The sequence below is a fragment of the Pleurodeles waltl genome, chromosome 2_2 (assembly GCF_031143425.1).
Source record: "Pleurodeles waltl isolate 20211129_DDA chromosome 2_2, aPleWal1.hap1.20221129, whole genome shotgun sequence".
NCBI lineage: Eukaryota > Metazoa > Chordata > Amphibia > Caudata > Salamandridae > Pleurodeles > Pleurodeles waltl.
This window is the reverse complement of record NC_090439.1, coordinates 610964682-610989559: the sequence shown is the minus strand read 5'-3', so window position 1 is coordinate 610989559 and position 24878 is coordinate 610964682. Positions and strand designations below refer to the sequence as shown.

The window sequence follows — 24878 nt, the reverse complement described above, 5'->3', positions numbered from 1 at the left end:
TTAACAATGTGAATATCACATAGCTTAGTCTCAAAATCAAATGATAAAAATACAGAAAAATACTGAATGAACAAATCGCCTAAAGAACCCCAACTTAATCAAAGCTTGGACTACTACACATTGTAAAGTTACAGTACAAATCAATAGCAAGAATAATTGTGCAAACGAAATGGCATACATTTAGATTCAGCAAAGAAAAGACATCAACGGCTGTTATTCTTTACCAAGCATCATCAGTGAGTATCCTAACTAACCATCTGCTTAGAATAGCATGTTTGGGCTTCCTGCCAAACGATTTAGTCAACGCAAATTTGGAAAACATCTAACTATGGCTCTTTTCAAAATTAGCGGTTGACACCTAAGGACAAAAGCTAATAAACATAATAATCAGTAACATCGTCTTATACCTTGCCTCACTATGGCTCAGCTAGCGGTAACAGTCTTCATCAATTGCGCATCATGTTCGGTCAGCAAAGCATTGGAATTCAGCATTAAAGTTCAAGATAGGAAATGTCACTTAATACAGTTAAAAAAAAAAATATTTATCCTCTCAAGACACTTAGGAAAAACAGAGAGAATGGCCACTCTCCTCTCTGTGCAGTCTGGCTAAGTTAGACTGCCCTAAAGCTAACTACCACGTTGCTATTGGTCAAAGAATTGTACGCTTAGGTTTAGTCCAATGGAAATAGAACCTCACATCTAACAATTTACTAAACCAGTGTTCACATGTCGATGACTGGCTCCTCTTCTCCTGTCATTGTGCTCATCAGGTAACAAAACTGTATCGGCTTATACTTCAGTCAATGCTTCCATTGTCCGATCCTGGGAATCTCGCCTTTACTCACACTAAGTTATAAAATGCACCTATAGCTAGTACACCGTTTTCTAGCAAGTAGTTCTCATGAAAGAATTTCATCTACTAGCATTTGGTCAACGCAATGGAAAATTACAATTTAATTCTTGAGGAAGACTTTTTATGGTTCGTCTGAGCAATGTAACTTGACATGAGACTGTGTAACCAAGCCCAAGACCTCGCTAAATTAAGGCCTATGATTAATAAGCAAACACATAGGACATAACCATTAATATTATATACTACTAAATAAATCCAAATGTAAGCTTAGTCATTTTACATTAATACACTGTTAATAAGTACACTTTACGATTATTGATGTCACTCAAGTAGGCACATTTTCAACTGGTGTATTCATTTTTTATGTTAAATCATTTTCTATGTAGATTCAACATTCAGAATGCTTGAATATTCATTAATAACATTTCAGCATTAATACCCAGTAATCCCAATGTCCCCCATCCATAATAGATCTTATTTCTTCTGAGAAAGCTACCAGTGCTGTCTCAGTAATATGATTTCCCCTAAAATGAAACTGTGCTTCATTCAGTATTTTATGAATTTCAAGGTAATCTACCAACATTTTATTTAGATCTTTTTCAACTACCTTTGCAGGTAAGGGTAGCCGAGAAATGGGTCTGTAGTTGTTCTCTATCATGGAAAGAAGTGGAAGAACAGAGGCCCTAATTATGAAACTGGGGGTCTTGAGACTGCCCGGGTGCCGTTGGTGGTGGTCTAACTGCCGGCAATGTGGCTGTCCAGTGTTCATATTACGACCGTGGCGAGCGCACCATGGTCGGACCCCCAGAACCGACACTTTTCCGCTGGCCGATAGCCTGGCAGTGCCAGAGGTCTCAATCCACCAGGGCAGCACTGAAGCAGTGCTGACCTGGGAATGTCAACCCCTCTCTCTGCCAGCTTTTACATGGTGGTTGCACAGCCATGTAAATGCTGGCGGAGACAGGGTGCAGGGGGACCCGTGGGTGCCCCTGCACTGCCCATGCACTTGCCAAGTGCAGGGGCCCCATGGCCAGCCCTGTTGTGCTTTTCACTGTCTGCTTTGCGGACATTGAAAAGCGCAGCGGGTGATGGTGCACCCTGTGCACCACAACATTGCCGCCGGCTGAATTATGAGCCGGCGTCAATAGTGTGGGCTGTTTCCTGCTGGGCCAGCAAGAAACTCTTAATTGGGGCCACGGCAAGGGTAACCCGACCGCAGGAGTTTGGCGGGCTGCCTTTTCCACCTGAAATAACTCAGAATGAGGGGAGAGAGTCTTTCTTCCAATTCTCTAGAAAAAGTCCCTCCTTAATGATGGTGTTACACAGAGTTGTAAGAACTGGAGCTATTTTATTGCCTACATGGTGTATAACTTTGGGCGGGCAGGGGTCTAAAGGAGCTCCTGATTTGATGCATCTAATTATTTCAGTCACCCGTGTGATATATGGTTTATATAAGGGGCTTTATGAAGAACTATTGGTCTCGGTTGTCATTCTTTCACACTAAGAAATCAGTGCACCAGTCTCATAAAACGCTGCTCATAGTCAATTTTCTCCAAAGCTAGTGGATGGCTACTTCCTTGGGTAACACAACCAATGGAACAAAACCTCCCATAAGGTGGACCTTCAAAGCCCAGTAACTCTGAAGTTGCAAGGATGTCAACCTGGAGTGAGATGTGCTGCTCTCCGGGAGCAACAAAATATATATTAAATCAGAGATTAAACTATTTCAGCAGATTAACTGGCAAGCACTTATATTTCCCACAGTGAAACCGGTGCTTCCAGTCTGCACACACCTTCGGATCATTTTTTTATGTAGATAAGCTGTGTTTTACAAAGTTCTTTCGTACAAATGCATACATGGATTTGGAGATTTTCCATTATTTGGGTGTAAATCGCATGCTTAACCTAAACTTAATTTTTTTTAATCTGTTTTAAAAATCTTTAATATTGCTTTTTCATTTGCCTCTCTCATAAATCCATCTGCATTTATATATCCATCTACATTTCTTCTAGCCATAGTATGAAATATGAATATGAACCATCCACAATATTTTAGCATCCGAGTCAAATTGGCAGGGATTTTTTGCCAAAATTGCTCCTGGCAGAGCAAATCAACAGGGACATTGGGGGTCATTACGACCCTGGAGGACGGCGGTAATTTGGGGATAGGTACTGCCAACATGCTGGCGGTACCTTTTCCCAAATTATGACAATGGCGGTTTGGCTCAAGCCAAACCGCCAATGTACCACTTGGTCTTCCAGGGTGGTAACGGCTGCTAGGCTGGAGACTTCGGTCTCCAGCCAGGCGGCTGTCACAATCCCACCCTCGGGATTATGACCCCGCCTACCGCCATGGTTTTCGTGGCAATCGTACCGCCACGAAAACCATGGTGGTGGGCACTATCAGTGCCAGGGAATTTTTCCCTGGCACTGATAAGGGACTCATCTGCCCCCTCCCTCTCCCCAGAGCCCTCCTCCATCCTACCCCACCCTCCCCTGTACATTTACACACCCACACGCACACACATACACACTTATACACTCACGCATACCCACATCTACCCACGCATGCACACATAAGATACCCACACACTGCAACACACACTAACATACATTGTCACACACACGCATTCACAACACACAACATACACTTACACTCACACTCATTCATTCACGCACGCATTCCACGCAACTCACACCCACATGCACGCATACAGAAACAGACACAACCCCCCCACACACAACACCCCCACATACGCACACACCAGCCCCACCCCCTCTCCTGTCAGAGAACCCGACTTACCTGCTTGCAGGAGGTCCTCCGGCAGGAGCCGGGACGTGTGGCTGCTGCCAGCAGCAGTGTCCACCAGCAAAACACCTCCAGGCCGTATCATGGAACATGATACAGTAGCCGGTGTTTTGCTGGCGTGGGGCTGCTGCTGGCAGCAGCAACACTTTACAGCTGTCCGCCGCCATGACCGTCAACGGAATTCCGCCAGCCTTCTGGTCATAATGAGGTTGGCGGCTGGTAGCCACGGCATGTTGGCGGCCGTTGCCGTTGCAGTGGCGGTAGGTGGCATTTACCGCCAATATCATAATGAGGGCCATTATGTTCTGTTTTAGAAAGCAAGTCATGACATTCAAGGCTACCCATCATTGCGTTATCACCAAAAGTGCTCCAAATAATTTTTCAGCAAAATTAGTCAAAGAGTCCTGCAGTCAAACTGGGAAAATCTAAATACTGTTGGTCAGCCTTTGAAAAACTGGTAGAGGTGGGCTCTACTCTGCCCAGTCTGCTGGTCGGATGACCTGCCAAACAATGAATGAAGCCAGGGGTGGCCCCTCCGCTATGGCAGAGGAGCATTGCCCCATTGCTGAAAAGCAGCAGAAGGCAGAAAAATAAAATGATAATAAAAGTATTTTATTATCATTTTCTATTTCTGCTTAGCCACTGCCAGTCTACAGAGTCCAGGGCAGAGCAGGGCTAGCATCGTCTGCATCATCAGGGGGAGGAGGAAGGATAGGTGCACTCTACGTGCGCATGTTGGCTTCGCCAGCTGTCTTAGGGTATTAAAGGCATTGGTGTAATCAAAAAAGCGTTTGATTCTGACATATACTATTTAAATCCAAATGAAAAAAGGATGAATTTTTTTCATCTATGAAAATGAAAGGTGCAAATGCAAGCTACCACTTAAATTTGTAGGGCTAAACCAGTAGTTTTTCAAATAGAATGCCAAAGTTTCTAATCTTAGGTTCAGGATTAAGGCAAAGGCAGGGCAATAGGAACTGAATGCTGCTGAATGAGATATCTTTCAAACATTATTTCTGTGTTGCTAGCATTCAGTTTGAGCCAATATCAACCACTGAGCCAGTCATGACATAAAATAAGCACATTGGAAATAATGAAGCCAACAAACCCTCACCATTAAGGAGTATCACAAGCTGGGTATTGGTGGTGTGCATGTGACAGATTAAGCCAAAGAGGAGGAGGAAGGCCAGAGGCTTAACATAAATGTTAAGAATCAAAGCAACAGATCAGACTCCTGGAGGGCAGATTAATCAAGTTTGCAAAATTTTGAAAGAAGGAGGAAAGGAAGATGATCTAAAAATGACTATCCCAACACATATAAAAACTGAGGGCCTAATTTAGAGATTGGCGGACAGGTTACCTGTCACAAATGTGACAGATATCCTGTCTGCCATATTGTGATCTCCATAGGCTATTATGGGAACATAATATGGCAAACTGGATATCTGTCACTGTCTGGGCCGGATCAGTTCAGTGAAGATTATCTGGATGATATAGCTGTGTACAGTTCCACCTAGTTGAATCACTTAATCTGCCTGAACGAAGTGCTTCAGGCCCTACAGCAGGCAAGCCTGACTACTAAGGCCAGTAAGTGTCTAATAGGGCAGATTTCAGTTGTGTACTTGGGTTATCTTGTGGGTAGAGGTGATGTACAACCCCTCCAGGCCAAAATCCAAGCCACATTATATTGGTCGTTCCTACGATCCAGACATAGGTCAGGGTCTTCCTTAGTCTTGCTAAGTATTATATAAGATTTGTTCAGAACTATGGCTCCAACCTTATTTAATTGCTATATAAATGAAGTAAGTCAAGACATGAGGAAATTAAATCTGGATGTGCCAAAACTAGCCAATGAAAGCACACCTATCCTGCTCTTTGCAGATGACGCTGTTTTACTGGCAAAAACGGAGATAGCAATGCATCGACTACTTGGGGGTTTTGAATCATTTTGCACCTCGAGGAGTATGGTAATTAATGAGGGGAAAACCAAGTTTATGATTCTTAACCAAAAACAGAAGATGCGATCGACTTTTAGGGTAAACAATAAGCCTTTGGCCCAAGTGGCTACTTATGACTACCTGGGCTGTAGGCTGGACGAAAAACTGACATGGAAACTGCAAATTTATAAAAGCAACATCTCCTTGGCCCAACAAGCTGGAGCTGTACTCAGATTCGCAAAAGCTACAGGCAATCACTCTGTGAGTTCTGCACTGCTTGCATATAAAACAAAAGCAAGGGCTGCAGCACTATATGGCGCAGAGATCTGGGGATTTAGAAAGACCCCATCAATACAAGTAACTGAGAATACATTTTTACGCCGATTACTTTGCTTAGGCAATGCTACACCAATGAACGCAATAAGAATAGATCTACAAATGAGGAAGATTGAGGACTACATTGCATTGGCTCCAATAAGATACTGGATCTGTATTTGGGCAAAAGAGGAACTCAAACCATACAGAGATGTATTGATGGACATTATGAAGCTACGAAGTCATCGGAAGTTGGCCTGGTTCAAACACATCTCAACCATCCTGGCTGCTATAGGCCAGGAAGATCTCTGGCTCCATCCATAAAAAATCAGAAGGCCTAGTTTATCTATTATAAAAAAGGCATACTGGTTCCAAAAGACACAGAGCAGGTGTGAGACACTTAGCCCCTTATTTAAGCGTTACATTTTGTTTAATCAAGAGCTCAAACCAGCTTTTTTCATAGATAGTATTTATCCGGAAGAAAAAAGGGCTCTCTATTTTAAATTTCGTATGGGCACACTACCAGTGATAGCGGTGACCGATAGATGGCAACCCGTCCCTCCGGGTAGACTAGAATGCTGTCCATGTCTTCATGGTGGCCAAGTAACACTATCCCACTTCCTTTTATTATGTCACTTCACGCTCAAACTCCGCAAATTGTACTTATGTCCACTCTTTAGATCATATGGAGTCAGGAAGTGCAAAGAAGCGGAAGTGTTATGTATGCGATTAGATGAAAAACATATTGTGACAAAGGTCTCAACTTACATACTGGAGGCTTGGAAGTTACGTCTATCAATGCACCTGCAGCTGGCACAAGTATAGCTGCTACTAGCCTGGGAAGCTGGTGCAGGTTGCTGTAAAATGGGGTCAGGTCCGGGGTTACTATTAAACTGGTGGTTGGCACCGTAAGGCCCCAAATGATTAGTGCCAGAATAAGATATCTAAATTTTAGATTTATAATGTCTTTTTAGAATAAGTTTAGAGTGCTATGTAAATCATGGTTATAGATCACGTTTTATGGTAATGCAGGGTAAATTGAGTGCACTTTGGCACACATCAAACCAAAGATTTCAAGTGCAGTTTTTTTTTATTATTGAGATGTTTTATCTAATGTGATTTTTATAGCGTATGATGGATTGGTATTTATTGTGTGTAATTGTTATGGTCGGATAGGCTGACAACAAATAAATAAATGGTAAATGGCTTAGAAGCCTGTGACATGAATGGTGACATGAAATTGGCTATTTGTTCAGCACCAGTGTTACTGGCCATGACTACACAAAGGAATTTTTGGTTCAGAAAGATGCTTTAGAACATGGGAATGGGGCAGTGTTGGCACAGGTAAATGAGGAGGACCTTTATCAGCTAGTTGACTTCATTAGCAGGTGTCTTGTCCCCAGAGAACAAAGCTGGAGTGCCATTGAGATGGAAGACTTTGCTATGGTTTGGTCCCTGAAAAAGCTAACACCATACCTGTAGGGTATCGCTTCCATGTGCAAACTAACCACAGACCGCTCTGATGGCTCATGCAGATGAGGGGGAGAATCCAAAGCTATTGAGGTGGTCCATTTCTTTACAGGGGATGGACTTCACAGTGGAGCATAGACTGGGGATGACCCATGCCAATGCAAATGGACTTTCCAGGTGTTTCCACTCAGATAATAAGAACTATCAAAGTGTAGCTTAGTTACCCATCACCATTTGCTTGGGATGGGGCCATGTGAGAAATGCATCCTTTTAGCCCTGTTCACCCCAATTTTTTCTGACTAATACTGGTGGTAACTGACTCTGACTGTGCCCTGGGCTCTCCTAACCAGGCCCAGGGCCAATCCTCTGAATAAAAATGTAAATGGCAATTAGGTATAATTGCAATTGGCAATGACGGACCCTTGTAAATCACTAGTACATAATAAGGCAAGAGGGATACAAACTACCTCTAAGTCCCTAGTATAAAGCAAGGCAGGAATGTTTAGAGGCCCAGTAGATTGCATGCACTGTAATGTGCACTGCTGTGTTGCCTGCTGTCACTTTTAAATGCAGCCCTGCTTTGCAGACTGTCTTTAAAAGTAAAACATATGTCCAAATTCGACTTTGGAATTAAAAGTCTTCCAAAGTGGTAATCTACCTTATTTCTACATGTCACCCCTAAGGGGCCCCTAGGTGCTCCAGGGGTAGGGTACCATGTAAATATAGGCAGGGACAATAGAAAAGGTGTTTTATATGCCCTTGTGTGGGAACAACTGCCCTATTTGTTTTTCGCCATTGTATATTCCCAGATCTATAGGCTAACATTGGATTATTTTATTTAATATAAATATTGCTAGGAAGGAGCTAGAAATATCATTCAAGGACTCAAAAGATTGGTAATGATGAATTCAACAGTTTACCACTGTTGAATTTATCATAATTATTATAGGAAGGAAATTTTAAGACTTTCCTTTCTGTGAGCCAAAATGCAGCCTTGTAGCAACCTCCTCTCCTGATTGGTCGGCCTTAACAGGCTTAGCCAAGCTTCTTTGATGAGGTGATAAGTGGCCTGCATAGAGCAGAGATTAGCTGGGGTTGGGAGCTCTGCAGCTGCAGTACACAGGCTAGAAAGAGTGGGTAAATGAAACTGGACTTCAAAGAGAACAGGACAGAAAGGAATGATAACCAGGCCTACCCACTCTTCCTGTACCCCATAGCCAGATCCAGACAAAGGAATGGAATTTGCAGATGGTCTGGAAGGGGAGTGTTATTGGAAATGAGTCACACCAGTAGGGTGGTTTAGCCAGTTCTTACTCTGCTGGAGAGGAATCCTCCATGTTGGATTTTTAAAGTGCAGTGCTTTGTGGGAGAAGAATATGCCACACTTTGGAGGTAACTGTCATGCTTTGGGGTGGCACCCTGCATTTCATTGGACAGGACAGGAGTGACCCCCTGTTTTTCCCCCGACCATTGAATGGATATATGAGACTTACATAGCATCTGAGATCTGCTGCCTGAAAACACAAGGAGAAGAAGGACTGCTCTGCTGGAACCGGGAACCCTGGTGTGCACCCTGAAGGACTGCTCTCTGAAGTACTGCTCCTGCTGCACACTAGGAGTTACATCACTGAGGATTTTGCCTTGCTTTCAAAACGATTAAGTAGTGGACTCCCTGAAAGCAACAGGTTAACAGAGCTTTCCTGCACCATCTTCAACAAGAAATTCCCAGCCTGGTGTGTGTCCAGTGGACCTTTTAGGATTTAGCCATATGGATAGTGGGAATTATAGTCCAAACTTTCAAGGACCATCTCAGAGTTTCTAGACCTTTGGATTTCTGTTTTGGACACTTTAAACCCCCAAGAGGAACTTCAGGAAGACGTTTCAGAAGTGTGGAGTTGTTTGGTGCAACTTTTGGAAAAAGCTCCATAAGGTGACTGACCTGTCGATGAGAGTCAAGCTGCTGCTGATGAACCGCAACCCAGCTTGAATTTCAGGTTTGTCCTGCTGAAGCTTGGAAACCTTTCCCTATCGATGAGATTTCCAGGAGTTGGCTGGTTGCTCGCACTGAGCCAAGCCAATGACTTTGCATTGGATCCCAGCCTGATGAGAAGCCTCGCCCACGTCAAGAAAAACAACTAAGTCTCAATGTAAAAGTTTGACCGAGGCCTTGCGCTCAGTGTATCAGAGCAGGTATTCATCATGGTCAGCCTCAAAATGTAACTTGGTCCCAGTCTAGCACAACAGATGTACCCAGTAGGCGCTATAGCCTTTTAAGCACCAGAAAGCACATTTTTTAATTTCATCTTTAAAAGTTCACATCTCCGGTTCCCTATTTTGGATGTTTGTCATTTTGGTGTCATTTTCCAGACAAAAATATTTCCTATTTTTATAAATTGGTATGGGATTTTTATTGTGTGTCTTACTTTTTTACTGTATTGGTGTATTTAAATGCTTCACATATGTGTCTGCTGAGTTAAACATCACTGCTCGCAGCCAGCTACCAAGGATTGAGCCAATGGCTAACGTATTAAGATCTTGACTGGACCTTATGTTGGGGTGGTAGCCTTATTACTGGTGGCTAGGTGCATGCTTATCCCTACTAATAACCCATCCTCCAACATATATGATGAGTGAATAATGTGGTGTTATGCATGGATTTTATAACGTGTTGTGTCTGCCCACAGTGAAGCATGAAATCATGGAACAAACATTGGCAAGTGGTGATACTTAATATTGGAGGTGCATCGGAGATCGTTGTAAATTTTAACTCAGTGACAAGCATTGTAATAAAGCAACAATACCTTTAGCCTCAATGCCAAAGCTCTCTATCATGGCTTGTTAACAGTGTTTTATATAGAACAGGCCATGATTGAGCACTCTGGAGTTGAGGCTGAAGGCAATGCAAGTTTCCCACAGTGTCTGTCAGTAGGTCAAAGAGGAAAGAATAAAAGACATAAAATATTTACTTACCTATGTGTCCTCAGTGTTCTCTTCTGGACTGCAGTCTGAGTGTGAGTCGTCCTTGATCCTCAGCCAAATCCCCTCAACCAATCCAGATGTTGCTCGAATAGTGCTGATAATGTTAAGCAGCATGAGAGAAGAACCAGGATTAGTTGGAGTGGGATGCCTTGACGCTCCCGCAGTCACTGGAGGCCTGTGTCAGCTCTCCATCCAGCTGTCTAAGACAGCTTGGGTTGGAGAACTTTAAAGTGCCCATGTCAGGCTGTCACATGTCACCAGACAACTGGCCAAAGGGACATGCACACTTTAAACTGGAGTGAGCACTACTACTCCTCCCCTACTGCCAGTCAGCAGCAATGGTCACGCCCTTAAACACTGCTCGGTCTGCGAGCAGTTAAAACTAAAATGTAGTAAATTCATTTTATTACCATTTCACTTTTCACGTTTGCAACACTGGCAGCAGGGGGAGGTGCGCATCTGTACTGATGAAGGGGCTACACCTGTTTACGAAATCCTTTGATACGGATAACCCATGCCACCACTGTCCCTCCATTGCCCAATTGTGTGTGGAAATGAAACTTCTCTCTTCATTTAAACCACCAATTTCCAGCACCTACCTGAATGCTTTGTTAATGTGGAACACATGCACAGTTAGAGGGCGGAGTGATTTTAGTCAGTAGCAAGCAATTATGCTTTTGTGATGGTAGACATGAGAAGTCTCATATGGTGATGGTATTTCTCTGCACAGCTTTGTCCTCACTTACAATCCTGACTGGCTACACTGTGAAAGGACACCTTTTGTTGAGGGAAAGGGAAAATTAGCTCTCACTCTTCCAAGGCAGAGATTTGATCACTTTCTTTTGGGATTATCAACCTTTACAGTGCTCAATCTGCTTTTGCAACTGTGTCGGGGGACATGAGATGGCTTAAAATCCCTGAGAGGCATTTTTAAAACATACCGAGCTCGTTTCTTACCCACACCTTTGACAATATATTATTAAATACTTGGGAGAGAGAGTATCAAGTAATTATATCACAATATAGTTTTATGAGTACGTTAGTACATATTTAGAAGAACCTCGCTGAAAATAATGGTGTTATAATCCTAATATTATCTTTTGATATAGGATGGAGCAAAAACACATGGGACTCCAACAGTGTGAAGGAGAAAATCCGATCGAACCCTCTTCTGCAGAAATTCATACAGATGAACATACAGAGGAAGAGAAAAAAGAAGACATCGACAGAGGTCTTATCATTTTGCCAGATGGTGCTAAGAATCAACACACTGAGGAGATTCCACGAGTGGAAATTTATCCTCATGAAGTGAATCTACCTGCAAGTTCCTTAGAAATGGAGGATGGGTCTGTTCCTTCACCTCCAGAGAAAAAAGCAAACAAAAAAAGAACTTCGAAGCTAATTTTCGTTTCGTACTCTTCAGACTCAAGTTTTCTGGAACGGAAGTTTGTGAGCGAAACTGTCCGCCAGCTGAAGGAAAACAATTTAGCAGGAGACATTTGGTTCGATGCGGACGAAGTCATTCTGTTTTCTCCAATGTGGGTGTTCCATCGACTGGAAGTCGTTGAAAAATGCAGAGCAGCCATCATTTTTCTATCAGAATCGTATTTTTCATGCCCCATGTCTGTTCTGGAGAGTAAGATTTTATTTGAACGATCAAATAGTGCCGAGAAGCCGCCTAAGGTTTTTCCCATTCTGTTCACATCGGTTGAGATCCCCAAAACCCTCTCTACCCTATTCCGTGGGGCAATAGACTTAACGGGTGCCAAACTCATGAAAACAAGCCTTTCTGAGAAATGTTCACTAGTGATAGGCAACTTGAGTTCTGAAATAGACAAGTATTCAATAATTAGAACACCTTTCCAGTTTAACCCACCATGTCCCACGGAGACCAAGGGAGAATTTAGACGAAAGAGCCTTGTGACCTGGAGAGTGGAAGATGTTCAGGAATGGTTAGCGCATCTTGGAATTCGAGAATTTTATCAGCAGATGTTTGCAGAAAATACAGTGGATGGTTACCTTCTGTTGTCTCTGAATGATGAGTCGCTGTTACAATGCTTAGGTAAGTCGTATTTTTTCACTTACTGTAGATCACTTATTGCATATGTTCTCCTTCTTGACTATTCAGTCAACATTACTAGCTTAAACAGAAATAACATCTGGGTAATGACCATTATGCTCCCAACTAGTCTGTCAGTTGTCTCTCCTACTGATAATTGCAGTTGTTATGAACACCAACTAATAAATTAATTTAGTAGAAACTCAAAGTTGACAAAACAGGTCAGTCAAGAAAGGGGGTAAAATATATAGGAACTCTTGGTCTGATCACTGTGGCCATATCATCTGGGGTGATCGGTGTTTAAAGCCTCTTACTTTCAATTTAAACTGTTTTCCTTTCATTCAGTCTGAAAGTATTCTGTTGTGTCGAGAACTTTAGTCACCTCATTTCTTTGTTATAGAAATGTCCTTTATGCCAAATTACCTGACTCTAAATGTATTAGGCTTCGGAGAGTTCAACGTTGAACAGATAGTGGGGAGGCCTGTGCATGGCCTCAGAGACACCAGAGTGGCAGAGCATTTCAGATCAATACATTGACTTTTGGACAAGGTTCAAGTCATTTTGAATCTGCTGTTGCATATGTACAAATGTTTGTCTGGTCTGGTATCAATGTACTTCAAACATAAATATTCTGGGCCTGGATTCTGCCTTCTGCTGAGATGATTGCTTTGCCTATGGCTAGAACCAAGTATGGGAGAACATAAATAAGCATTGGCTGTTACTTGTTCACCATGCAAGTATGGGCCCGAGCTGAAGACAAGGACACACCATGAGGGAAGAGCAATTAACTGTTGTTAATGTCTAACAGCATGTTGTCAGTCCACACAGGCAGGCCAACAGGTTAACTGTCTCTATTGGTTCCACGTTCCACTCTTTCACTGAACTTGCAGACTTACAGCAATTGTTAGTGCTAGCATTCTAAACATTCTGATTGGCTAAACCAGACTTAATATTCGCCTGAGTGCTAAATATTATTTTTATTTCTGGACATGGTTTAGGAAAGCTCTTCTTTATAAAAGAAAAACAAGCGTTTTACCTGAGTCCTAGATAATTTCATTTATGAATGCATAACACTATAAATTTGTAATAAAAAGACTAGTTTGAAGCGTTTGTATCTCTTCACATCTTTTAGAAAATTAGGTTTGGTTCCTAGAGTCACTTGACTTCCTATATTCTTTGCAATTGCGAATTCTCAAAACTACATTAAATCAAAGACCCGGTCAGGATAGCCCCTTCAAAGTCAACGTTGATGGCTGATTTTTCATACAGTAAATCACAAAAATAATTCTGAGATGAGGAAGTGCATTTAAACACATTCACTCTGTCTCTGTCTCTCTCTCGCGCTCTCTCTAGTTCCTGGCAACCAGTTCTGAAAAGCCTTGGTGAGATCACTACAATGTCACCTATAAGACCACTTCTGGTGATCTCTCTCAGTAGTGACCTAGTAGAGACTATTACGCTATCTTGCGTCAAGTGCTAGCCCAGAGACGTTAATCCCTCACACATTCCTGGCGTTGGACATTTTGTGGTTTGAGGTTAAGGAAGCTGTTGCTCCCCTCAACCAAGATAATGCTGCAGAGTAGAAAGAATTTAGTAACATCTGGCATAGGGCCTGTTCAGCTTCATTGGTACTGCATCTTTGCACGACATATTGAAGCATTCTGCAGGAGAACGCAGGTTTGGATGCACTTAAGCTATGTCTTTCGACCACTTTCACAAACCTATGTAGGAAGCAGTGTGTTAATGCCAACCTAGAGTATACCTATTTATTTCAACAATAACAAACATTTTGTTCTTTATTCACATTGAACTTGAAGAAAAGTCAAATACAGAAAGAGGGATAAATTTTGTACAAACAGAGGGCACGGAGCATCCACTGTGAATCCATTACATTACAGAAGAAAAAGAGCAAATAATTTATGCGAGAACCCATGCAGCATCCTGGGGCATTCAAGGGTTACTGGGCTTCAAATGCTGGAGCTAGGTCAGTTTACCACTGATGTTCTAGGGCCAGGCCTTTTATGCACAGCTTAATATGAGCCGTTGTTTTCGAACTCGGCACTGGCACTTATTTACCAGAATTTATGACAGCTATTTGTGTAATTTGGAGATAAGCAGAACAATATGCATTAAAACAACTAATATATGTTGCCCAAGCCATACTTATAGCTTTGGGGGCCTCGAACAGTCTGAATTCTCACACTCGTAGCAGTGTGATGGTTAGTAGTTGTGCAAGTAATGTCACTGGCTGTGCAAGCTGCAGTGACCTCCTGATGAGGGTCCTTGGCACTGATTTTCTTTACACATAAAGCACTACTTGTATGACCACTGATAACTGCACCAAGTATCCCCTTTTAGCACTAGACAGTCAGGGTAGCAAGATAAGTAGTTCAAAGTTTACCTAGGATGTTGGTGTGGGATTAGAGATTCAGAACCCAACATTCAACACAATAGCTCTTAAGAGCGAATGTCAAGCCCAGTGCTTTCACTTGTGAAAAAAAAGGACTTTGCTATACCAATTATGCTTTATGACACAGAATGATAATGTGCAAAAACGTGGTATATTGCAGTATCGTAAGAACGGCTTTTAAAATGAAAAGCAAAAGGAAATACACAGGTGCAGACTCATAGTAGAGGATGCAAGCAAATTAAAGTGCCTATGACCCAAAGGTTAGTCTCTTGCACTTATACCTCATTACGTAATAGTTATAGAAACCGGAGCTTCTTAACTTCTTAACAATGCTATTTTCTGCAGATTTACCTCCATATTGTAGTGGGACTTCAATTGTGAGGTTTCTGTTGTTGTTGTATAGCCCATCATCACACCCCATCCTAGACACAGGCAGCAAGGTTGCAAATGTCACAGTTTTGATGGGAATTGGTTGATGTCTCTGGTGAGGTTCACGCCCAAACAAAAACCCACCTTTAAAACAAAGGTGAGTGCCTGCCCACAGTTCATTGACAATTTCACAGGAGTCTTTAAGGGGACTAGAGATCATTCCAGGATCCTGCAGGGTCTTTATCACACAAAGGTGGCAGACAGTGGTCACAGAAAGGCAGCTTCTTGCACCAGTACTTGTTCCATAGTTCACCACACACAGTGGTGGCTCATTCTTCTAGGTGCTACCTGTTCTAGGTATACAGTGGATATTGGGTTGACCAGGGGAATGGGGTCATTTTCATCTTAATGTTGAGTGCTTCCAGCCTTTGAGATGCAGGTTTCCTTACTCTAACTTCAGGGTCGGGCCTTGCAACATCTCACTGGTAATCAAAAGGCAGCTATCACTCTAACTTTCAAGCCAGCAAGGGGATCAGGAATATTTACTGTTTTTGAAATTAACAGGTGCATGGATTATAGTGCAGGATACATCCTAAGCTCTGGGTGGCATTTTCAATGTCTGTGCAGGTTTTAGTTGGCTTGTATAAAGTTCATCTCATTCCTTCTGGCCAGAGCCTCTGCCTGTGTGTTCTTGCTGGGCTTCTCTTTGGGCAGACTTCATCCAGCACAGCCTTCTGACAGACTCCTTTCCATGGCAGACCAACATGTCTCCTCTGGCAAGTAGATGCAGGCTTTTTCATCTGGTGTCTCTTCACCTCAGGTGGACTAGTCATCAGTGAAACCAGCCCTGGACTAATTTGTGTTTGCTCTAGTCCTCTTTTTATACTTCCATACATTAAATGTTGATTCTCTATGCTCTGCTCTAGAACCAGTATGAGGTGATTCTCTTTTTCTTTGTATGTTTTTATCTCCTCTAAAGCAGACAGAGCCTTTGTCTTCAGGTGAGGGGTCAGCAGCAGAGGACTTATGTGAAGACTCTTCAATAAGAGCAGCTATAACATGAGCACAGACATTCGTCACACCTGACAGCTATCAGGTTCGTGAACGGCACCTCAAGGGGCAGACCACAAAGCAGGCTCTGAACTTTCCCTTAGAAGTGACCACTCTCTTCCCATCCCCATACCCTCTATCTAGACTAATATGATTGCTCCAGGGTGGAACAAAAAGCAGGGCACGATCACACTGTAATTTCTGAACCTCTAGAAGGAGTTCAGTCCTGTCTCCATCCTGACACAAAAGCCCCAGGAATGCTAGAAACATACAATGTCAGCCCAATGAGCTTTATCCTGCCTCCATCCTGTGCAGTATTCAGTCAGTGGAAATCTAAAAATCGTTTCATAAACTCCACACTCCACTGACTCATGCTTCAGATTCTAACATACAGATGATGTAGTCATGCACCCAGAATTTAGCAAACGGATTCAGCTGTATATGTTAGGTTGAAGCTTATGTCAGCAGGCACACAAATTGTAGTCCTGTCTTCAAGAAAGAAATACTTGGTGCAAGCCTCCAGAATCTTGCAGTTGAGTATAGGAGCAGCTCACGGGGCTTTAAAGGGGTGAGGGTGGCGTGGTGTGCACTTACCTTCACTCGCTGTCACCACTGCCCTCGCCACCACCATGCCTCTCCTCTCCTGCAGTCTGCAGGCACAGGCTCCCAGCCTGCTTTGCAGCCAATCCTGACGCTGCTCAGAGTAGTGTTAGGATTGGCTGAGATCACCCAGTCAGGGCGCTCCCAAGCAGACGGGGAGCCTGTGCCTGCTCTCTCCAGCCCGGCAGCACAGTGCTGGGCTTGAGAGACCACAGTGCTCTTGTGTGTTTGGCCGGCCAGAGATGTGCACACCCCCATCCCCGTCATAGCCCATGGCCCAACCCCTTTCACTATAAAATGATAATAAACATAGTTTATTATCGTTTAATAGTAAAAGGTTTGCAGCTGATGCACACTTGCAAAACCATGTAGGAAGCATTCCTGCCGCAACAACTACATATATAAGGATACAATACAAGATACAAATACAATGCTATCAGCCTATGATATAGTAATGACAATAGAAATATAATGGGAGAGAGTTCACAGAAAAATATTGTTCTGTAGCAGCATCAGAAAAAGATATGAAAACCCATCTAAACAATTCACTGAGCTCAGATCAACACCAATGATACCCATATCGACATGTCTAGCAGTGTTCAATTGCCCATAACTAGTTGCAAAATAGTTGCTTATTAGAGCAACATAAGCATAGTTAATCAGCCGTCATTTATCTAATTGCCAGCCATTACAAAGAGAATTTTGATTTTAACTGATCATCTTCTTCAAACAATTTAGATGAACAACATGATCTACAGTTACTCACATCACATAAGGTGCAAATAAAATATTATACCTAGCAAAACATCACTGATATGAAGCACTGACATGTTTCTTGGTCTCTGGAGCCACTCCTCAATATGATCTAGTGGCATGTTATCAGAATATGTAAATATGTTCACCACACCTTCTGCTCTGTTGGGTGATTGTGATTTCTACAGCATGAGCGAAAGAGAAATGTAACTGTTCAGTGCAGAGTTGGGACACTTCTTTCTCTGTTGCTTTTGCCTTCAATTTATGATGGCGGTATAAAACATTTGCAGATTTTTGGGCGTTGGTGAACCCAGTATGCGGAATTCTATACTCAGTTCAAGTCTGCACTGCAATAAGCCAGCACCTATCTGCAATGGCTCATTTCTTTTTCTTGTTTTTCTTCATGTGGAAATAGTTATTGTTGCTAAACCCCTTACCCTATACCCACACAACGTTTGGGGATGTTCTGATCCCCTTCACAAGATGAGAGGGAAGTTGCTCCTGTCATCCCTGACCCTCTCCAAGGTGGGACAGGGCTGGAGGATAGTTTATGAATGCTCACAAACTCATAGGGTTCAGAGTGTTCACCAACTCACGAAACAAATCACATGTTGGTCTGTTCACTCCCCGCCCCTTGAGCGTGTATTACTACTGCATAATTTAACTTAGCAGGAAATACTTACAGAGGAGTAATTTCAATTTCAAATGGACCACAAATTTCCCAAACCCAGAGACCATCACCAACAATTGTGGTCCATTTAAATTACTTTGAGTACTTTATTCATCTGCCAGGTTTCACCCTTCTGGCTGTTGGGCATTTCTGTTTATTCAAGTGGCGCCATCATTTTAATTACACACTGTTTGTGTGACCAACTGAGACGTTCCCTATGGCCAATTTAATCAACCTCCACATCAGCATACTTGCTCTCTAGCCCTCTTTGTCCATGCCCAGTAAATATTGAGAAGGATCAAAACATCATTGACATTTCAAATACTATGCTCAATCATCATTGCTTTCTGAACATATAGCACTATGTAAAAGGTGACACATTGAAACTCATCAGAACACTTGCCGCATATTTATTCGTAATACAACATTCTTTTCTTATATCTGTAATATTACAAATGTTCTAATTAATATTTTCTGATTCTAGAAATGAACCTTTGCTCACTGAATAAACTATTGATTAACCAATTAATTCTTTATAATTAGAAACAAATTATACCTCTATGAGCCAGTATAGTGTTATTAATCAATGAAAACTGCCAATGGGAGATTCACTTTGGGCTCCACGTTTTATACATTATTTAAATATTGTTGAAACAGCCTGTCATATTGTGGTTCATTCCAGATTTGTGAGACATTTTTAATTTTTTTGCGCTGTCGAGTGTTACCTCTGGATTGAACTAACACTTGTTTTCCTGAGAACAGATTCAATCTGGTAAATTCCATTGTGGCTTCAATTTTATATTTGGGTTGACCTTATAAAAATGTTACATGGACATCATTAAATTTCAGCACCCCACCACAGTTGAGAATTTGTTCTTTGTGTATTACCCTTAATAACTCTAGATAAAAGTATATATTGTTATGAATGGCTTCCATAGAGAGACCCACTATCATTTATTTTAGTTTTTCAGTCTGCTAACTAACAGTTATCCTGTAGCAACAGCCTACTGTTGATATGGCATAGAGGCCTTCCAGGCCAGGCTGAAAGGGCTCTCTCGAGATCCTGTTAGGGCCTCTCTGTTTGAAGACTTTCAATGACAGCAGAAATCACTGCTGCAGGAAGGGAGAAAAGGGCAGGGAAGGTGTTGGTGGTTGGTCAAGGACGACAGGTGTTTTTTTTTTTTTTTACTTTTGGGATAGGGATACATACCAGAAGCCGTATTATATATGGCTTACCCATTACTCCTTTGCCACTGTGTAACAGTTGTAAGGCATGGGCAGACAATTTTGGGGTCGTTAGATTTGGTCCATTTGGTAGGATCAGTCCCAAAATTTGTGCCTCTATTTTCTGATCCTGTTTTTGTTGAGTTTTAGGACTCTGCACACTGTGCCGCAGCTAAAGTACACTAGTAAAGTAAACTAGACCTAAACTGTTTGTGCTCTCTCCACTAAACATGGTAGAATTGGCTTACCCACAACTGACACAATTAATCAACTTATAAATCCATAGTAAAGTGGCACTACATGTATCCAGGGCCGCCTGTAAATTAAATGCTCCTAGTGAGCCTACAGCACTTGTGCCACCCACCTAAGTGGCCTTACACACCGGTCCCAGGACTGCCCTTGCAACATGTGTGTGAAGTTTTAAACTGCCATTTTGACCTGGCAAAATGAACCTTTTGCCAAGCTCAGACCTGCCTTTTTAATACATAGAGGTCACCCCTAGGGTAGACCCTGAACAGCCTACAGGGCAGGGTGTAATGTATTTAAAACATAGGGCATGTAATTGTAAGTTGTCCTGATTGTGAAAAACTCTTCAATTTGTTCTCTGTTACAAGTACCTGTCCTTTGGATAACATTGGAGTTACTTTATTACATTTAATAAGCTGTAATTTCCAAATGGAAATAGGTTAACAGTTCATGTTTGGTGTCTTCGGAATTGTAGTGAGAATCCTCCTTTATGGTGAAGTTGGACTTTTGATTATAATTTTGAAAACTGTCACTTTTAGAAAGTTAGGTTTGGTAAAATGCCAACAAGAAATTATATCATTTACATTAGATTAGTTTAGGATGTCTTTGAGTGACATTGTATATACAGTTTCATGAATCTGAAACAGTACAGTGTTGAATCAATCACAAAGACAGGCATATATGTTTTCTAAATGCAAAAAATTATATTAGGTTGAATCAGAAAATAAATAATGGGTTTAAAAGATAATGATAACAAATAGCACATTGACAATGTGTTTTCCAAAAAAGCTCAGAGTGTTGCTTCTTAACAATTGGAAATGTACTGAAGACCCACTCTGTAGTGAAAGCACATTAATGTTCCTCTTGGTATTAAGACAAAACGCGTGAAGATAAAAAATCATCAAAAGGAGAGATGGGCTGTTCGTCCACGTTTTCATTTCATACGTTGTGAATCCCAAAGACCATCTTCACGACCACTATATTTAATGAAGATGCATAATGACCCTACTCTAGAGGTGAATCCACTCTTGAAGGGGAACTAATCATGTAAAACATGAAGACCGATTGTTAGTTTGGCATCCTCAGAGCAAAATCAAAAAGAGGAGTAATTCAGTACATAAACCCTACTTTGTTATAAATCTTATAATGTTGCATAAGACACTGAAGATCACAAAGCTATTCTGAGTGTATATTCCTCAAACATTGGAGAAGCTAATAATATAAATCAAGTACACCAACAGCATCAGGACTAAACAAGTGCTGGGTCACCCCCTGGCAATCGGATGCCAAGCAATGTTTCCCCTCCTGCTATAAACTGTTGGATTGACTGACCGTTTGTTCGGTTATTTGAAGTTTGTAGTACATTTTTAGATCCGCTTAACAAAAAACTTTGTTTAAAAAACGCTTTTAGACCTTTGCGAGATCCAGCATCAAGGTTGCGTCCCGATGAGATGTAGGCAGTGATGCAAGGTCATTCATTGAGCAGTGTACAGTGGTGATTCCAATGGATCTGTCGATTAGGATTGTGATGGAATGTCCTGCTTCATCATAGAGGATGTTGTTGATGGAGGCTTGCAAATCAAACCCGGCATCGAGGATGCTTTGCACAGTGGCAGTTCCGATGAGCTGCAGGCTGTGATGCTAGGTCCTGCATCAGGGATGCATTGCTCAGCGCCACTTCTAAGTCGAGGCTGGCTGCATGGGGATGCATCATGCTGCCTCGGTTCAGGCCAAGAGACTACAACTAGATATTAGAGCATCTTCAAGACCACTTCCAAGGGTCCAGATTGGTCAGCCTTAACAGGCTTAGCCAAGCTTCTTTGATGAGGTGATAAGTGGCCTGCATAGAGCAGAGATTAGCTGGGGTTGGGAGCTCTGCAGCTGCAGTACACAGGCTAGAAAGAGTGGGTAAATGAAACTGGACTTCAAAGAGAACAGGACAGAAAGGAATGATAACCAGGCCTACCCACTCTTCCTGTACCCCATAGCCAGATCCAGACAAAGGAATGGAATTTGCAGATGGTCTGGAAGGGGAGTGTTATTGGAAATGAGTCACACCAGTAGGGTGGTTTAGCCAGTTCTTACTCTGCTGGAGAGGAATCCTCCATGTTGGATTTTTAAAGTGCAGTGCTTTGTGGGAGAAGAATATGCCACACTTTGGAGGTAACTGTCATGCTTTGGGGTGGCACCCTGCATTTCATTGGACAGGACAGGAGTGACCCCCTGTTTTTCCCCCGACCATTGAATGGATATATGAGACTTACATAGCATCTGAGATCTGCTGCCTGAAAACACAAGGAGAAGAAGGACTGCTCTGCTGGAACCGGGAACCCTGGTGTGCACCCTGAAGGACTGCTCTCTGAAGTACTGCTCCTGCTGCACACTAGGAGTTACATCCCTGAGGATTTTGCCTTGCTTTCAAAACGATTAAGTAGTGGACTCCCTGAAAGCAACAGGTTAACAGAGCTTTCCTGCACCATCTTCAACAAGAAATTCCCAGCCTGGTGTGTGTCCAGTGGACCTTTTAGGATTTAGCCATATGGATAGTGGGAATTATAGTCCAAACTTTCAAGGACCATCTCAGAGTTTCTAGACCTTTGGATTTCTGTTTTGGACACTTTAAACCCCCAAGAGGAACTTCAGGAAGACGTTTCAGAAGTGTGGAGTTGTTTGGTGCAACTTTTGGAAAAAGCTCCATAAGGTGACTGACCTGTCGATGAGAGTCAAGCTGCTGCTGATGAACCGCAACCCAGCTTGAATTTCAGGTTTGTCCTGCTGAAGCTTGGAAACCTTTCCCTATCGATGAGATTTCCAGGAGTTGGCTGGTTGCTCGCACTGAGCCAAGCCAATGACATTGCATTGGATCCCAGCCTGATGAGAAGCCTCGCCCACGTCAAGAAAAACAACTAAGTCTCAATGTAAAAGTTTGACCGAGGCCTTGCGCTCAGTGTATCAGAGCAGGTATTCATCATGGTCAGCCTCAAAATGTAACTTGGTCCCAGTCTAGCACAACAGATGTACCCAGTACAAGTAGAAGAACCTCGCTGAAAATAATGGTGTTATAATCCTAATATTATCTTTTGATATAGGATGGAGCAAAAACACATGGGACTCCAACAGTGTGAAGGAGAAAATCCGATCGAACCCTCTTCTGCAGAAATTCATACAGATGAACATACAGAGGAAGAGAAAAAAGAAGACATCGACAGAGGTCTTATCATTTTGCCAGATGGTGCTAAGAATCAACACACTGAGGAGATTCCACGAGTGGAAATTTATCCTCATGAAGTGAATCTACCTGCAAGTTCCTTAGAAATGGAGGATGGGTCTGTTCCTTCACCTCCAGAGAAAAAAGCAAACAAAAAAAGAACTTCGAAGCTAATTTTCGTTTCATACTCTTCAGACTCAAGTTTTCTGGAACGGAAGTTTGTGAGCGAAACTGTCCGCCAGCTGAAGGAAAACAATTTAGCAGGAGACATTTGGTTCGATGCGGACAAAGTCATTCCGTTTTCTCCAATGTGGGTGTTCCATCGACTGGAAGTCGTTGAAAAATGCAGAGCAGCCATAATTTTTCTATCAGAATCGTATTTTTCATGCCCCATGTCTGTTCTGGAGAGTAAGATTTTATTTGAACGATCAAATAGTGCCGAGAAGCCGCCTAAGGTTTTTCCCATTCTGTTCACATCGGTTGAGATCCCCAAAACCCTCTCTACCCTATTCCGTGGGGCAATAGACTTAACGGGGGCCAAACTCATGAAAACAAGCCTTTCTGAGAAATGTTCACTAGTGATAGGCAACTTGAGTTCTGAAATAGACAAGTATTCAATAATTAGAACACCTTTCCAGTTTAACCCACCATGTCCCACGGAGACCAAGGGAGAATTTAGACGAAAGAGCCTTGTTACCTGGAGAGTGGAAGATGTTCAGGAATGGTTAGCGCATCTTGGAATTCGAGAATTTTATCAGCAGATGTTTGCAGAAAATACAGTGGATGGTTACCTTCTGTTGTCTCTGAATGATGAGTCGCTGTTACAATGCTTAGGTAAGTCGTATTTTTTCACTTACTGTAGATCACTTATTGCATATGTTCTCCTTCTTGACTATTCAGTCAACATTACTAGCTTAAACAGAAATAACATCTGGGTAATGACCATTATGCTCCCAACTAGTCTGTCAGTTGTCTCTCCTACTGATAATTGCAGTTGTTATGAACACCAACTAATAAATTAATTCAGTAGAAACTCAAAGTTGACAAAACAGGTCAGTCAAGAAAGGGGGTAAAATATATAGGAACTCTTGGTCTGATCACTGTGGCCATATCATCTGGGGTGATCGGTGTTTAAAGCCTCTTACTTTCAATTTAAACTGTTTTCCTTTCATTCAGTCTGAAAGTATTCTGTTGTGCCGAGAACTTTAGTCACCTAATTTCTTTGTTATAGAAATGTCCTTTATGCCAAATTACCTGACTCTAAATGTATTAGGCTTCGGAGAGTTCAACGTTGAACAGATAGTGGGGAGGCCTGTGCATGGCCTCAGAGACACCAGAGTGGCAGAGCATTTCAGATCAATACATTGACTTTTGGACAAGGTTCAAGTCATTTTGAATCTGCTGTTGCATATGTACAAATGTTTGTCTGGTCTGGTATCAATGTACTTCAAACATAAATATTCTGGGCCTGGATTCTGCCTTCTGCTGAGATGATTGCTTTGCCTATGGCTAGAACCAAGTATGGGAGAACATAAATAAGCATTGGCTGTTACTTGTTCACCATGCAAGTATGGGCCCGAGCTGAAGACAAGGACACACCATGAGGGAAGAGCAATTAACTGTTGTTAATGTCTAACAGCATGTTGTCAGTCCACACAGGCAGGCCAACAGGTTAACTGTCTCTATTGGTTCCACGTTCCACTCTTTCACTGAACTTGCAGACTTACAGCAATTGTTAGTGCTAGCATTCTAAACATTCTGATTGGCTAAACCAGACTTAATATTCGCCTGAGTGCTAAATATTATTTTTATTTCTGGACATGGTTTAGGAAAGTTCTTCTTTATAAAAGAAAAACAAGCGTTTTACCTGAGTCCTAGAGAATTTCATTTATGAATGCATAACACTATAAATTTGTAATAAAAAGA

General features: G+C 42.2%; 2 protein-coding genes across 2 annotated transcripts in view; both read left to right on the top strand.

Annotated features, from left to right (window-relative positions):
- The window catches only part of LOC138276852 (uncharacterized), a 124681-nt gene extending 111909 nt beyond the window's left edge, over window positions 1-12772 (top strand). The window contains exons 2-3 of the mRNA XM_069219209.1: window positions 11473-12425; window positions 12768-12772. Coding sequence (XP_069075310.1) covers window positions 11474-12425; window positions 12768-12772 — 957 coding nt within the window. The 5' untranslated portion in view covers window position 11473. The remainder of the gene's footprint in view (window positions 1-11472; window positions 12426-12767) is intronic.
- A 10504-nt stretch (window positions 12773-23276) lies between these two features.
- LOC138273633 (uncharacterized) overlaps window positions 23277-24878 on the top strand; it is a 1227671-nt gene continuing 1226069 nt past the window's right edge. Inside the window, exon 1 of the mRNA XM_069218896.1 lies at window positions 23277-23786. Within this exon, the coding sequence (XP_069074997.1) occupies window positions 23345-23786 (442 nt within the window). The 5' untranslated portion in view covers window positions 23277-23344. The remainder of the gene's footprint in view (window positions 23787-24878) is intronic.